Source organism: Ictalurus furcatus, chromosome 7, assembly GCF_023375685.1.
Source record: "Ictalurus furcatus strain D&B chromosome 7, Billie_1.0, whole genome shotgun sequence".
Taxonomy (NCBI): Eukaryota; Metazoa; Chordata; class Actinopteri; order Siluriformes; family Ictaluridae; genus Ictalurus; species Ictalurus furcatus.
Genome location: NC_071261.1, coordinates 29,648,832 through 29,664,608, shown reverse-complemented (window position 1 = coordinate 29,664,608; position 15,777 = coordinate 29,648,832). Strand labels below are relative to the sequence as shown.

At 40.1% G+C, this 15,777-nt stretch overlaps 2 protein-coding genes across 2 annotated transcripts in view; both read left to right on the top strand.

Moving 5' to 3' along the window:
• Window positions 1-1,419: 1,419 nt before the first annotated feature.
• On the top strand, window positions 1,420-5,096 carry LOC128610415 (lactose-binding lectin l-2-like). The gene is made up of 7 exons (XM_053629722.1): window positions 1,420-2,223; window positions 2,515-2,538; window positions 2,631-2,657; window positions 3,661-3,776; window positions 4,358-4,492; window positions 4,640-4,748; window positions 4,877-5,096. The coding sequence occupies exons 1-7, from the start codon at window positions 2,163-2,165 to the stop codon at window positions 4,945-4,947; spliced, it is 543 nt and encodes a 180-aa protein (XP_053485697.1). The 5' UTR covers window positions 1,420-2,162; the 3' UTR covers window positions 4,948-5,096.
• An 8,801-nt stretch (window positions 5,097-13,897) lies between these two features.
• LOC128610412 (lactose-binding lectin l-2-like) overlaps window positions 13,898-15,777 on the top strand; it is a 17,826-nt gene continuing 15,946 nt past the window's right edge. The window contains exon 1 of the mRNA XM_053629718.1: window positions 13,898-14,532. The gene's annotated coding sequence lies outside the window, so the exon portion shown is untranslated. The remainder of the gene's footprint in view (window positions 14,533-15,777) is intronic.

The following is a 15,777-nucleotide window of genomic DNA, read 5'->3' as shown; positions in this document are numbered from 1 at the left end:
TAAATTTGGGTGTAGTCTCTCATCCCATGATTTATGGTGGATCCGGAGCCTATCCTGGAAACGATCGAGGCGAGGCAGGAATATCCACATGGACATGGGGAGAACATGCACAGAAACTTCTCACTGACAGCAACCCCAACTCAGGATCGACCCAGGAACCCTGGAACGTTGAGGCTGGCAATGCTATCCACTGCATCAACATGCTGCCCATAATTGCAATGTGGCATGACAGACTTTTATTTTTTTTTTATAAATCTTGGGCAGCAGGACTAATAAGTCATGCAGACTAATGACTACAGGGGGTTTCAAATAAAAAAATAAATAAATAACATCTAGGATGATTAGAAAAGTATCTACAGTGGCCCCCAAAAGAATAAACACTTAAGTCATACTCATAAAAGGTATGTATTTCACTGCATTAGAAAACAGCATTTCAAACCAAGTGCCATTGATTTTAAAGAAAGTTACCACAAGCACTTTTTTTTTCAAGAAAAATATTTCCAAAAAAAAAAAAAAAAACAGTTTAAAATTTTTTTAAAAATAATAACTCATATACTGCTTATAATTAAACAAAAAATATTTGGTCACTTAAGACTATTCTGGTTGTCACAGTTAATCCATAGTGAATGTGATGAACTACACCATGTGGTTATTCCACAAGATAATTGTGAGTAAAATCAAGAAAAAAAAAAGAAAGAAAGAAAAAAAACAGGTGAGAAAAAGATTGCTTCAGACATCAATGAGAATTGCCAGAAACAATAAGAATGCAAACTATTCAAAACAGGATCAATGAGCATAAGAAAACGAGAATAAGAAAATAAGGGGGACATTTGCAAAAGAACATGCAGAGAAAGACAGCAGGTTCTGGAGAACTGTCTTATTTCCAGATTAATTCAAATTGAACTTGTATGGTGGAGGGTTTGTTTGGAGAAAGCCAAGAGAGGAATTCCAGCCAAACTGCACAAATTGTACTAATAAACCCGGAGGTGGCTGAGATTGCTTTTACTGCAGTGTTGTTAATGCATGGCATCAAGAACTCATGAAATCTGAAATTATTCAAGCTACAGAACTGGATATTTCAGCAGGGTAATGATCAAAAGCACCCGTCGCCTCTTGAAAGAATATTTCCCAGAGCCCTGACCTAAACCCATAGAGCAGTGGTCACCAACCCCAGTTCCTGGAGATCTACCTTCATCAGGACTTTAGCTCCAGCCATAATTGTGCCCACCTGACCATCTAATCATTAATCAACTAAAACAGTTGTGTTAGATTTTGGTTTTAAATGAAACCTGCAGGATGGTAGATCTCAAGGAAGAGGGTTAGTGACCAGTGCTATAGAGCATCGATGTGATGCAACGGAGAAGAACTTGTCAATTGTTCATGTTCTAGGGTGGATGAACTGCAAGGTTTTTTTTGTTGAAACGTGCAGGAAACTTCCACGACAACTGTTACAGAAACTGATTGATTTCATTCCTATTGTCAAGACCTTCTGCAGAACAAAGGATCCTAAAACACTATCTATCTGTGCCACTACTGAGTGTCCAACTACTTTTTTGTCTAATTCTGACCAACATATCTATTATTTTTATATTCTTACAAATAACAACCTGTTTTTGGGGAAATACTGTAATTTTGCTGGAAAGGTGTACCTGTGGTATCTTTGGCACTTGACATGCTGTTTTGTAATGCAGTGAGATTCATGCACTAGTATGTGTCAAAATATTTAAGTGTCCAAATACTTTTGGTTGCACTGTATGGTTGTAGCTTTGCCTCATATTATATTCTTCATCTTTAATTAGTCTGAATGTAACCTTGAAGGTGTTCAATCATGTACAAGTCCAAACATTTCCAACTCAGCATGCCATCTGTCAGCCCAAATATCACCATGTCCTTGTCCTGTCATCTTTATATATGCAATAATCATAAATTCAAGTTCAAATGGTTATCATGATGAAAAAAATGATGTTATTATTCTTTGGAAACATGACGTTTCTATCAGCATCACTATATAAGCATCGCCGCTTGCCTCAGCGTGTTACACCAAGCAAGAAGACACTCCTGATTAAATGTAAGTGGAATTTTGGTGAGGTACGACATATACCTTTTTTTTTATTACATTAAAACAAACATGCTTTACCTGCAGTGCAGAAAAATCCAGAACTATGGCTCATCAGACTGAAGTGATGTTGCTTCTTATTCTCACCACAGCAGCAACAGTCTTTGGTAAGATTCTTCCCTGTTAATCAGGATATGTAAACAACTAAAATGATACACTTGCAGAAGTATGGGCACTGCAGAAAATGTAGGTGATAGTATAGTTATAATACAGCTGTTTGCTTTTCTTTTTGCTTGTTTAACAAAATATCATATTATTGGTGAAAATATGACTTGTTTCCTATGCTGGGATTATAGCCACCTGAATGCCTTTGAAGATCAGAATTTGTCATCTGTACGTATAAGAAATGTAGAGAAAGTTATTTACCAAAATGATGACTTTACCCATTTTATTTTTAGCTGATGTGGTGAATCCTCAGACAGGTAAAATTAAAATTAAAGCTTGAAAATCATCAGTAGATTAGTCATGTCTGACCACCAGCACTGACATTTCTCTGTCTTTTTCTGGTTTCTAGCGGCTGATTTTGATCAGATCGTGAAAGGTAATCAAAATACCTGCACAGATCAGCATGCTATTAAGAATCCCTGATTAGTACCATCTTTACCGATTTTTTAAAAAATGATTATTTCCTATTACACAAGTTATAAACATACAAGGCCACTGAGGTAACATTGTGGTTATTTTTTAATAAGGTGTGACCACATATTTTTTTTTATTATTGATGCCACAAGTTAATATATTACGGCCACAAGTTAACGTATTAAAGGTGCAATAGTTAATTTTTTATTCCTTACAAATTCCATGTACAAATAACCTTGAAGTAAGTAAATAAATAAATGAAACCCCAATGGGTTAAGTAATGGCCTTAGCAAACGTGTATAAAGTCACTGTTTGGAAAAACAAGTTCCTGTCTGGAATACCTGCTTGTGTTTGGATGTCAGTCATTTTATAGACACTCTAGTCCACGGGCCACTGTAGATTCTTGGGGTGGAGCTTTGTAAACATGAGTGGGACTCATTCAAATTTCTAACCTAATGCAGGCCATGATTTAACATATCAAGGCCACGAGTTAATTCCATGTGGCCACAAATTAAGACCATGAATGAATATATTTTGGGCAACCTTTAATACATAAAGGTATCTCGTGGATACAAATTATGTTGATGTTGTTGTTATGTTATGTGGCCTGCAGTTAATTATTTGGTGGGAATGAATGAAAACATATTGAAGAATATGATTAATCTGACACAGGTTAATAGTATATCGTTTTCACAACACCAGTGACTCCAGTATGTCTTTACGCTCCATTCCAAGATTGAAGAAAAGATTAACATCTCCATGTTTGGTTTCCAGTGACTAAAATGGTGTAATTCAATTGGTTTCTCTGTTCTAAGCTTGCTACAAGTAAAGTATTTAATGGTTATCTAATAGATCTCCCAGGCTTGTCACATCTTGTTAAAATATAACCACCATCAGCTCAGTAGCTCCATTTCAAACAATTTATTGACAAGTTTTTTTTTCTTTCTTTAATGCTAATGAGTCAGAATCCAAAGAACGTCGCGTAGACAGCAAATGTTCCACATGCTGTCCAAATGGCTGGGTGAAATATGAGAGACGTTGCTTCTTGTATCAGACCAAAATGGACTGGGCTTCTGCTGAGGTTCAATTCATTTCATTAAACCTGTATTCACATTTGTCTTTATAGAAGAGTGAGAAATGTTATGAAATGCTTATTTATTAGTACATCAGTGGTGGAATGGGTATTATATACACATAATACACATCTTTTATATCCTGGTTTCAATGCTAGTTCATGTCAGTAGTTTTGAATATAACTAGAACAAATGACATAAAAAAGTGGACTCCCTCAGCACAATTTTTTAAACAGTCTATGTAAAAATTAGGCCCATTATTAAGATGTGTTCAATAGTATTCATGGAGCATGATTCTTTTTTTTTTGTTTGTTTTGTTTTTTTTGTTGTTTTTGTAATTTTCTGAACTTAAAATTGGCAACTGATATTATTTCTAGGAATAATACCATTGCTACTGGTAGGCTATGGATTGGCAATGATCCACCAAAATAAAATTTTAAAAAGCCTCCTGTTTTAGCATATAAAATTACAATTATTCATGAAAACTCATTTATAAAGAACCAAGGAGGCTTCCTTACAATATGCATAACTGTGCATAATAACTGCATTAATGAACATGCCGTAATGCTACAACTGTTTCTTTTTCTAGAAACGCTGTCTAGATCTCGGTGCACACTTGGTCTCAATACACAGCGAAAAAGAACATCAACTGGTTAAGGCCGTTATCCGTGCTCATGACCCCCATGAGAATCCAACATGGATCGGCCTCAATGCCTGTCAGAAGGTTCGCTAAGAATCAAACACTCCCTGATATCATTCAAATATGTGAGCAGGGAATCATATAACTGTATAGTGCTTGATTTACTGACTTATATATGGTCAAATGAAGAAACTCCAAATTTGATGTTCTTTCCACTGTTCATCCTTTCAGAAACATTACTTTTTTTGGTCTGATGGCACCAAATTGACTTTCACCCAGTGGAGTCCAAATGAACCCAATTTTGCTCGTGGAGAGTGCTGTGCACATACAAACTGGGGTTGTGAGTAGAAGCTTCCTTATGTAACTGTGTTTAGAATCTATCTTTTATAACTTTGGTATGGTGATTCATTTTTAATTCAGTTGTCATGCCATGTATAATATATATCTATCTTTCTTCTTTGTCCGCAGCTGATAAGAAATGGAATGACATGCAATGTTATTTGAACAATGCCTTTGTGTGTGCCAAGAGTATTTACTGAAATGCTCCCAGCTATAATACAATGTCAGAAAGGCTTTCCTTGTCACAAATGGATATCCAAAATATAATTTTCTGACAACTTACCATAATTAGAGCAGTAAAAAAAATGTAAAAAAAAATAAATAAATAAAATAAAATTATTTCATTAATGGGTAACGTTTTGGTGTCATTCTTAATGCACTCTCAGAACAATAAATACATCTAGCTCATGCACTGATCCTGCATGTAGGATCACACAATAAATGGTTTCCTCTTCAAGAAAAGCTCCAAAAAGTATACTTTCCAAAGAACCCTTAAGGCACTGGTTCTCAACATGGGTTCTAGGGACACCAGGGGTCTGAGAAGTATAATATTTTATAATATGTATATAGCCAGATACTGTACTGAAGTGTCCCTGATATTTATTTAGCATTTAAAGGGCTGCATTAAATTTGAGGTCTAAACTACTTCGAGACGTGCCTTGCTTATGAGATGCACTGATCTGCTAGTTACAGGTCTGCCAAAAAATGTTAACATGGCTAACAATAAATGACAGAAAACTAATTAACTGTTCCTTGAGAAGAAAATCTTGGGCTAGCTTTCTGAAGCAGTGAAGCATTCCTCCCAACTGTTCTGAAAAAAGTGTGCATTTTGCATTTGTTTTTATACAGAATGGTATGAATAATAACAAACTACAGCTAAAATTGCTGGTTTTTTTTTGGGGGGGGGGTGGACCCAGATGCAACAGAATTAATGAATGACATAAAAAATAAGTCTAAAATAAGCATTTTAAAATCAGCATATATGCGTTCTGGTTAACTGATCAATTTAGATAAACAGGGCGGCTGTGGCTCAGGTGGTAGAGCGGGTTGTTCACTAATCGTAGGGTTGGTGGTTCGATTCCCGGCCCACATGACTCCACATGCCGAAGTGTCTTTGGGCAAGACACTGAACCCCAAGTTGCTCCCGATGGCAAGTTAGTGCCTTGCATGGCAGCTCTGCTACCATTGGTGTGTGAGTGTGTGTGTGAATTGGTGAATGAGACACAGTGTAAAGCGCTTTGGATAAAAGCGCTATATAAGTGCGCCATTTACCGTTTACCAGTAAAAGGCCAGCTCATCCACAGCCCTATCCATTAAGCACCATTATGCCAGAGCCATATCTCCCTGCAATTATCACCTGGTTTCCCACGGAAGTTAAGTGGGGTTGATCTTGGCCAATACCTGGAGGGGAGGCCTTCTGGGGAAAACTAAGGTTGCTGGTTGAAGTGGTATTAGTGAGGCCAGCAGTGGGTGCTCACCCTGTGGTCTGTGTGGTGCCTAATGCCCCTGTAAAGTAACAGGGACACTATAATGTGAAAACAGCATTGTCTCCCAGTTGAGATGTTAAACCATCTGATCTCCTGTGTCTAGAAAAGTGCTACATAAATGTAGCTGTAACTTTAAGTACAGTTTATATGGTAAGGAGACATTTTCAAGCAATTGGGCTTTGGCTAATTATAAGCCATTATGTCATAATCTTATAACAGGGGTGTCCAAAACTACAGCACTACTTCACCCGTCCCTTCACTTGTTGTCATCTATAAATCTCATTTCAGTTAAACTTAGGCATCTTACCAAGCACAGTTTGTTTCAGTTGTCCACATCACAGGAAACATCTGCCTAGTTTTATATCAGAAGCTTTTTTTTTTTTTTTTTTTTTTTTTTAATCATTTGTGAATGATAATGCATGATACTTCAACCAACAAAAGAGAATTTGTAACTCTTTGGGAATGTTTTTTGGGATAAATCTCACACTAGTAAACAGCTCAATAAGACCTTGTACAATTATAAACAATAACTAGCAGATGGAAATAGGGGTGTAACGATACACAAAACTTAATACACAGTTTTTGTTTGCAGGAAGATTAAGCATCGCCTGAATATGAATCTTAGTTTTCCATGTGATATTGATTAAAACAATCAACATTATAAAAGTAAAAGCACTGAAACTGAACAATGTGATCTGTTCAGACTGTATTGAGCAGTGTATACCAAAAAAAAGCTGTGCTTTACATTTAAACTAAACGTGGCTAATTAAACATTAGCCTTTCAGTCTTTCACTGGTGTGATTCTAAAGGAGGCATGGCTGAAGCACATAGTTTATATCTTCCCTTTAACCCAGATGGAATCAGGTGAGAAAGGCTGCCTAAATGCAGTAGACATGTGTGTTTTACAAGTGTTTGTGATTTCGTCTAGTTTAGCCTCACATCAAACAATAGAAGATGATATGCAATCATTTTACACCCGTAATAAAAATCACTGTATATAGATAGAACCCTTCGACCAAACGTTTCTGTTAACTGGTGATCAGTCCTGCACAATGGGTTGGAGAAATGTTGGCCCATTCCTCCTTATACAACTGCTTCAACTCAGTGATGTTGGTGGGCTTCCTTGCACAAACTGCTCTTTTTAGGTCCTTCCACAGCATGTGACTTGCAGCATGACCCAGTTACGGTTAAGCTTCATTTCACTGAAAGATACCATGACATTCTCCAAGAATTTGCAGAATTTATAGTTAACAGCGAGCCTTGAGGAACCGAGGCAGCAAAGCAGCCCTGAACCATGATACTGCCACCCCCATACTTCACGGTTGAGATGGTCGACTCATGAATTTTGACATTACTCATTGCAACAGTGGCCTGTAGGTCCTTCAATGTTACCCTGAGGTTTTTTGTGACTTCCTGTAATATTATTTGGAGTGATTTTGGAGTGAATTTTGCAGCATGACCACTTCTTGACAGAGTAACAGTGGTGGTGAACTAAACAGTGAGCTGCTAAACTTAGGCTTGATTGCCATTCTCTTGACTGAAACAGTTGACTTCAATAACCCCTTTAAATTAACTAAAGGTTCACATACTTTTTCTGACAAAGATATTCAATGTTGGATAATTTTGCTCAATAAATCAATGTAGAAACTATAATGTTTTTGCATCATTTGTTTAATTTGGTTCTCCTTATCTAGTTTTAGGATTTCAGGTCAAAGTTATGCAGAAATACAGAAAATTGTAAAGGGTTCACAAACTTTCTAGCAGCACATGATTACACTAAAAAGTATTCGGACACTTAAGACTATCCTGGTTGTCACAGTTAATCCATGGTGAATGTGATGAACTACACCATGTGGTGATTCCACAAGATAATTGTGAATAAAATCAAGAGAAAAAAAAAACAGGTGAGAAACAGATTGCATCAGACATCAGTGAGAACTGCCAGAAACAATAAGAACGCAAACTATTCAAAACAGGATCAACAAGCATGGGTACAGAGGGAAAGTAATGGGGCAGAAACCATTCATCAGCCTCAAGAATAATAAATTAAGGGTGAACTTTGCAAAAGAACATGGACAGAAAGACAGCAGGTTCTGGAGAACTGTCTTATTTTCAGATTAATTAAAATTGAACTTGGATGGATCTGATGGTAGAGAGTTTGTGTGGAGAAATCCAGGTGAAGAATTCCAGCCTAAATTTCCAATTTCCTGACCTAAACCCTATAGAGCATCTATGGGATGCAGAGGAGAAGAAATTGTCTGTCGTTGATGTTCTGTTGTGAATGAACTGAAAGTTTTGTTGGTTGAAACGTGGTGGAATCATCCATTAAACTGTTACAGAAGCTGGATAATTCCATGCCCAGAAATTGTCAAGACCTTGTGTGAAACAAAGATGGCAAAAAAAAACCACAACACTGTATCTGTGATGTTTAATGAAGTCACTACTGAGTGTACACATAGTTTTTCATCTAATTATGACCAGTATATGTATTCTTTTTATATTCTTAAACATAATCTGTTTTTTTTGGGGGGGGGGGGGATATTTTTGCTTGAAAAGGTTGCTTGTGGTATCTTTCTTTAAAATAAATGCCACTTGGTTTGACATACTGTTTTCTAATGCAGTGAAATTCATGCATTTTTAAGTGTGGCTTAAGTGTCCACTGTACAGTTGAAGTTTTGCCTCAGTATACTTTTTGACTTTAATCCATGTGGTCTGAATATACAGCAGCAGTAACATTAAATGTGTTAAATCATTTACATGTCCAAACATTTCCAACTCAACATGTAATCTGTCAGCCCTAATATTACCATGTCCTTGAATCTTCATAGAACATTTTATGTATGCAATAATAACTTATTCAGTTCAGATGATGTTGTGTGTTACATCAAGCAAGAAGTTTTCCCTTTCATAGAGAACTCCACGTTGCGTTTAGCATAACACTATGGGAGCACCCCTCATGTGCAACCCGATATAACTGTGATATAAATATGGCACCTGTGAACTGCGCCATCAGCCTTTATTATCTTCAGCGTGTTACGGCCCAGTCTAGGTTGGGCCGCACAGAGTAACCAGCTCGGGATTCAAGTTGATTGATCTTTAAAGAGTAAATGAGGGAGCCAGGAATAACAACGCAACAAGGTTGTGGTATATCAGACAATATATACATATAACTATACAAGTTAACCAAAACAGGCATATCTTCAGGGTGGGCCAAAGCCAAAAAAATAAACAAAAGGATTCTATGATTAGGTAGCTAGCTTACCTAAAAGGAAAGAAAAGAAAATACAAATATTCTTCCCTAACTACCTAAGCAAGAAATAGAGACAAAAGTAACCCTCTCCCAAAAGAAATGGCAGCCACACCTCTGCCAGTGAACCAAGTGAAATATATATATATATATATATATATATATATATATATATATATACACACACAAGTGAAGAGAATACACAAAACAGATATAGGGATAACCAAAGTCAAAACCAGAACAGCAGTCAAAATACAGAATTTAGCTACAAGGGCAAGAACACAAATCAAACAATCTCCTAACACCAAATCACCAAACACCTCCAACATCCCACCACTTCTCACTCCGTCTTCATCTTTAAAAATGGTCGCCAATCAGTGAGGTCATCCAGGGAGGCGGGAGCAAGGCAGGCTAGGGCAGACTGGAAAGTCTGGGAGGGAGTTCAGACCTGCACACAAAATGTCACAGCACACAAAACTTCCCGTCCCAAAATAGCGGGTTGTAACAAGCGAAAGACTGCATGTCGGTTGTTTGTGTAAAGAAACAGAAAGACGCTTCATTTCCTCTCTATCTTTTCTCAAAATCTCTGGACTTTTATATCCCCTTAAAAAAGAGAAGAAAAAAGGAATGAGCGAGAGAGAAAAATATGAGTGAGAGAATTCAGGAAGTGTGTTACGCCTTGCTCCCGTTTCATCACAATGAGTAGTGCACACTTTCTGTGTGAAGTGTCTAGGGTTGGAGCATGCGACGGCAGCCCTCAAAAGGTCTGCTGTGCGTTGTAATGCCTACATTAGGCAGCTCTGCTCGTGACTCGCTGTGTTCTCGGAAGCCAAAGCGAGTTGGGTTTCAGAGCCTCGCGGATCTGGGCCGGCCGCTGCCGAGGCAGCTAGCTGTCTCAGGTCCGGGGGATCTTTTATGGATCCAGAAGAAGAGCCGGAGACGAGCGCCGCTCTATCTCTTGTTCTGTCTTCCGGGTCCGGCTCTCCGCTGGATTTTGGAGCTCACGTCACGACTCCTCCTTCCGCTATGGAAAGCCAAAAACAAACAAACAAAAGAAAAAAACCACAATAATAATAATAATAATTCCTCTCTGACTCTGAGGAGCCAGAATGGTGTACTAAAAATTGAGAGCAGCATATAAAGAGCTACTTGAAGTGATTATTAAGGCTAGATGAAGTTTTTTCTCCCCAGTGAAAGTAAATCCCTCACACTGCAGAAAACTCCCCTTTCTTCCATAAGTGCATGACAAAATATCAGGCTTCTGGGGAAAACCATGCATAAGCTGTATTTATAACCCCACGATGTTGGCTTATTCGACTATTGTGAGGAATGGCTATTTAGCTATGCTGAAGGTGGAGGAGGCGCTTGCGGGTCACTTTGCCATCCAAGCCACCGTGTAAGGCCACTGTGACATTGGTGGGCAGGGCCTATGCAGTAGTAGTCTTGATTGTGGGTCACTGCAGACAATGACAGTGTTGCAGGCCTACCAAGCAGACCTGCTGAGTGAGCTCAACATATGTCGGCATTCAGCCAGTTCCAACCCTTTTGTGTCAAGTTCACCCGGGCATCCACCAGTGGAGCCCCGGCCAGTGCTAGTGCGAGGGAGACACAGAAGGTGAGTATGGCAGCCCGCCAACCCCCGCTGACAGCCAGGGGATGTCGTGGCCTGCTACTAGGCCTGTCTGAGAATGGTCATGAAGGCCAAGCAGACAAAGAAGAGCGGTCCTGAGGGGCTGTGTCAGAGGACATGAGGATGTTAGGGAAGTTAGCCCCCAGTGCTACTGTAGGGCCTCCCCTAACCAAGGCTGTCCCAAGTTTTCAGTGTTCTCTGGTCAGCGAGCTGTCACAGGACAACGAAAATCTGATGCTTTCCCTCCAATAGAATGTGGAATAGTTAACATCACTAAAAGTCTGTCTGGCAGCATGGAAACTGCTGCCAATTGAGTCTCCATGGGTTCTGTCTACCTTAGAAAAAGGTTATCAGGTCCAGTTTATAACTCGACCCCCCCAGTTCAGAGATGTGCCCACCACAGTAGTCAGCACAGACCAGAGCCCGACGTTATCACAGGAAGTACGATCCCTCTTGGACAAAGGGGCCATAGAACATGTACCCAATTCCCTGAGGGAGGGAGGTTTTTACAGCCGTTAATTCCTGGTCCGCAAAAAATAGAGGAGTATGCTGGCAATTTTAGATCTGCGTCCTCTGAACTGTACTCTTTGGACATACAGGTTCAAGATGCTGACACCCAAACTTATTGTTCCACTGATTCAGTTTGAGGACTGGTTTGTGACGATAGATCTAAAAGGTGCATATTTCCACATAGAAATATCACTAGCTTTATCCCCTCGCACCTTCACAAAGTGCATGGATGTCACTCTGGCTCCATTGTGACTCCAGGGCATCCGTGTACTAAACTACCTGGACGACTGGTTAATTCTAGCACGATCCAGGGAACTGGTGGTTCAACATGGAGAAGTTGTTCTCGGACACATGAAGAGCTTGGGTCTCAGGTTTAACCTCAGAAAAGTATGCTTTCTCGAATGCAGAGGACAACTTTCTAGGGGTTATAACGATTCTACTACGATGAGGGCGTTTCTATTCCCAACATGTGTAGGTTCAATCCTATCAACATTGAGCAAGATAAAGCTGGATCTTGGCATCCCCTCCAGTCTCTATGGGATACTATAGGAGCTTATGGGCAGCCAATGTCATACCGTTGGGCCTATTGCACAGGAGACCACTTCAGTGGTATCTGAGAAGTTGGGGGTTTCGTCTAAGGAAGAAACCTCTGAGAGTAATCAGTGTCAGGCGGCGATGCCTACATGCTCAGAGAATTTGAGTGTTCCTGGTTTCTAGCCTTGGGTCACACTCTAGGGGTGTCTCCTTAGCGCAAGACGGTAATGTCAGACACCTCCCTCTCAAGCTGGAGTGCAGTCTTAGACAGCTGTCCAGCTCACGGTCTCTGGAGTGGCCCTCATCTGGAGCGGCATATAAATTTCCTAGAAATGTGGGCCATATTTCTAGCACTGAAATTCCTTCATCCTCAATTGAGAGGTCATCATGTGTTTACAGACAACACAGCAGTGGTCTCATATATTGACCATATTGAGGATTATGTCCGCACCCCCTGTTCAGGCAGGTGCAACTAATTCTTCTCTAGGCAGAGGGAAAGTTTTGTCAGTGAGTGCAATGTAGATTCTGGGCAACTGGAATGTGGGGGCAGACATCCTGTTGAGGCAGGGGCTGAGGCCCAGGGATTGGTGGCTCCATCCACAAGTGTTGGAGTCCATATGGCAGAGGTTTGGCCAACCAGGACTGCATGTGTTCACCTCCGAGGAGACAACACGCTGCCGGCTGTGGTTTGCCCTCACTCCTCCTGCACAATTAGGGCTGGACGCCATGTTGCACATCTGGCCGAGGCAACATCTGTATGCTTTTCAAGTTCTAGCGAGAGTTCGCCAAGACTGTCTATGTCTGCTGCTAGTAGCACCTTATTGGCCAGCTCGAATATGGTTCTCAGAGATAATATACCTGCTAGATGGCACTCCTTGGGAAATTCCCATCAGCAGGGATCCACTGTAGACCCAGTGAACTGTGGTATGCGGCCATTTCGGCCAGCCATGCCCCTGTTGATGGAGCCTCTGTGGGGCAACATCCTATAACTTTGAGGTTTATGCGTGGTCTCAGGCGGCTGAGGCCCTTAGCCTCCGAGAAGCTTCTGACTCTACAGGTAGAGCTGCGGTAGAGCTTCTGCTGGCTCTGACATCTCTCAATCCCAAAAGTGTTCAGTGGAGTTGAAGTCCAGGCTCTGAAAAGGGAATTCGGAATTCGATGGAGTAGGACGCGAAGTTGGAGGCTCCTGCTGATTTCGATTAAAATTGTAATTAATTTGCGCTTTTTCAGTCATACAATATATTTTGACTTATTCTACTCTGTTTCCTTGTTTGCACTTTTAACTTTGTGGTTAAAATGTATGGAAAGAACACGAAAACCCGTGGTAGCATTCAGACACGACTGAGGCCTAGTGTGCGTGCCGCGAGTGAGCCCCCTTCTCCATTCAGTCAGGTGATCCTGACTTCGCCGCACTCAGGCTTGAGTTGCTGGCTTTACTGAGGAAGGACATCGCCGATATTTTTAAAAAGGAGCTCCAGGAGCACCAGAAGACCCTCGGGGAAGCACTGTTTACTATCCAGCTTGACCTGCAGGCCGTGAAAACTCAGCTGGCTAGTGATAAAGTTGCTACCGAGGCTACCATAGGGGAAATGGACCACACGCTCTCCGGTTGCACCGATGACATAGATCATATGAAGACTACTATCGAGTCTCTCACTGCGACCGTGACTCAATTAGAGAATAAATGTGAGGATTTGGAGTCGACTTCACAGCGCAATAACGTGAGGATAGTTGGAGTTCCAGAGGGCGCTGACACATGTACAACTGCTGCTGTAGCGGTCTTGTTAAAGGAGGCGTTTGGTCTGGAGAAGGAGCCGGTTTTGGACCGGTCCCACAGGACCCTTCAGCTGAAGCCCAAGCCTGGTGAACAACCACGAGCTATTGTGTGCAGATTCCACCATCACAGTGACTGTGTTGACATTTTACGCCGTGTGAGAGAGCTCCAACGGATTAAAGCGAGGGATTTGACCATCTCCGTTTTCCCTGACTACACAGCCAAGATAGCCCCGGCCCAGGCTGCATTTAACGAGGTTCGGCATCAACTTCGTGGTATTGAGGGCGCTCGCTGTGGAATACTTCATTCAGCTCGGCTTCACATTACATATAACGGTGATCAGAAGGACTTTATTTCAGCGGAGGAAGCAGGAGACTATGTTAAACTCTTGATATCGGGGTGAACTGCATCACCTACACAGCCTTAGAGTCTTTTTCGCTCTTCTTTTATTTTTATTTTTTTGCACTTGGCCTTCCAGCTCTACAGTTCGGATTTTTATTGAAGATATTGTCATTGCATTACTTCGCCTAGATTTTGTGGACTTACTCCTCTTAAAATTTACTTCTGTATTAATGTGCTTCTCTGTTTTGATGCTCTGACCAGGTTAGAGTTTCTGTTTATTTAATTTTATTAGTGTTATCTCCTCTGCTTTACGTGCTACACTGTTATATTATTTGTTACAAGTCTTTAAAAGGTAAGGACATTATATTTATTATTGTGCGCAGACTGTTTATCAGACTTGAAGTCAGTAGGGGCTTTTCCTCTTACTGGAACTTTTTGTCTTGGTAATTTTGTTGGTTAGTTCAGCTTACTCTCCGAGTTGTTTTCACATTGTGGACAACGTTCGTTTTTTGTAGGATACACTGCTGTCTCATTTGTTCATGGAGACTTTGGGTGTGTGGGTGTTTGGTGGATTGTGAGAGTAAGCAGAACATGCCAGTGCTTTGAAGGATGTGAACTGGAACAGAGTAATGTTATTTAATTGCGAATCTGTTTTTAGAGGATTTAAACCTAACATGGTGAACAAATTATATTATAGAATTCAGGCAATTTTACTGGGGTTATCTCATACAGTGTAGCAAGTAATAATCTGGACACACCATTGTAATATCACAGTTTAAAACTGTATTTAAAGAGAAGCAAATTATTAAATGAATCTAATGCAAATGAATCATATATAAATGAATCACATGAAAATGAATCACATGAAAATGAATCACATGTAAATGAATCACATGTAAATGAATCATGTGAAAATGAATAAATAAATTAAAGACGAAGTCCAGGCTCTGTCAAGGCGACTTGAGTTCTTCCACTCCAACTTTGGCAAACCATGTCCTCATGGAGCTCACCTTGTGCAGAGGGGCATTGTCATGCTGGAACAGGTTTAGGCCCCTTAGTTACAGTGAAGGGAAAATGTAATGCTACAACATACAACGACATTCTAGACAATGGTGTACTTAAACGACTGTGACAACAATTTTGGGGAAGAACCACATATGGGTGTGATTGTCAGGTGTCCATATACTTTGACCATATAGTGTAGATCTCTACAAATCTTGGCCTCAATATATCATTACTGAATTATATATAATATTTATTAATTGCACATATTTTCATCATTACTGAAGCATCAATTAAACAGCAATGTCCATTTGGCTGGGTGCACTATGGCAGACGTTGATTTATATATCAGGCCACCCTTATGGACTGGGCTTCAATTCATTTCAACTGTATTCACATTTGCTGTCTTGACACAAGAGTAAGAAATTTGATAAAAGTCTTATTTATTAGCATATCAGTGGTGGAATGGGTATTAAACATACAGTTAAATATACTATAAGGCTT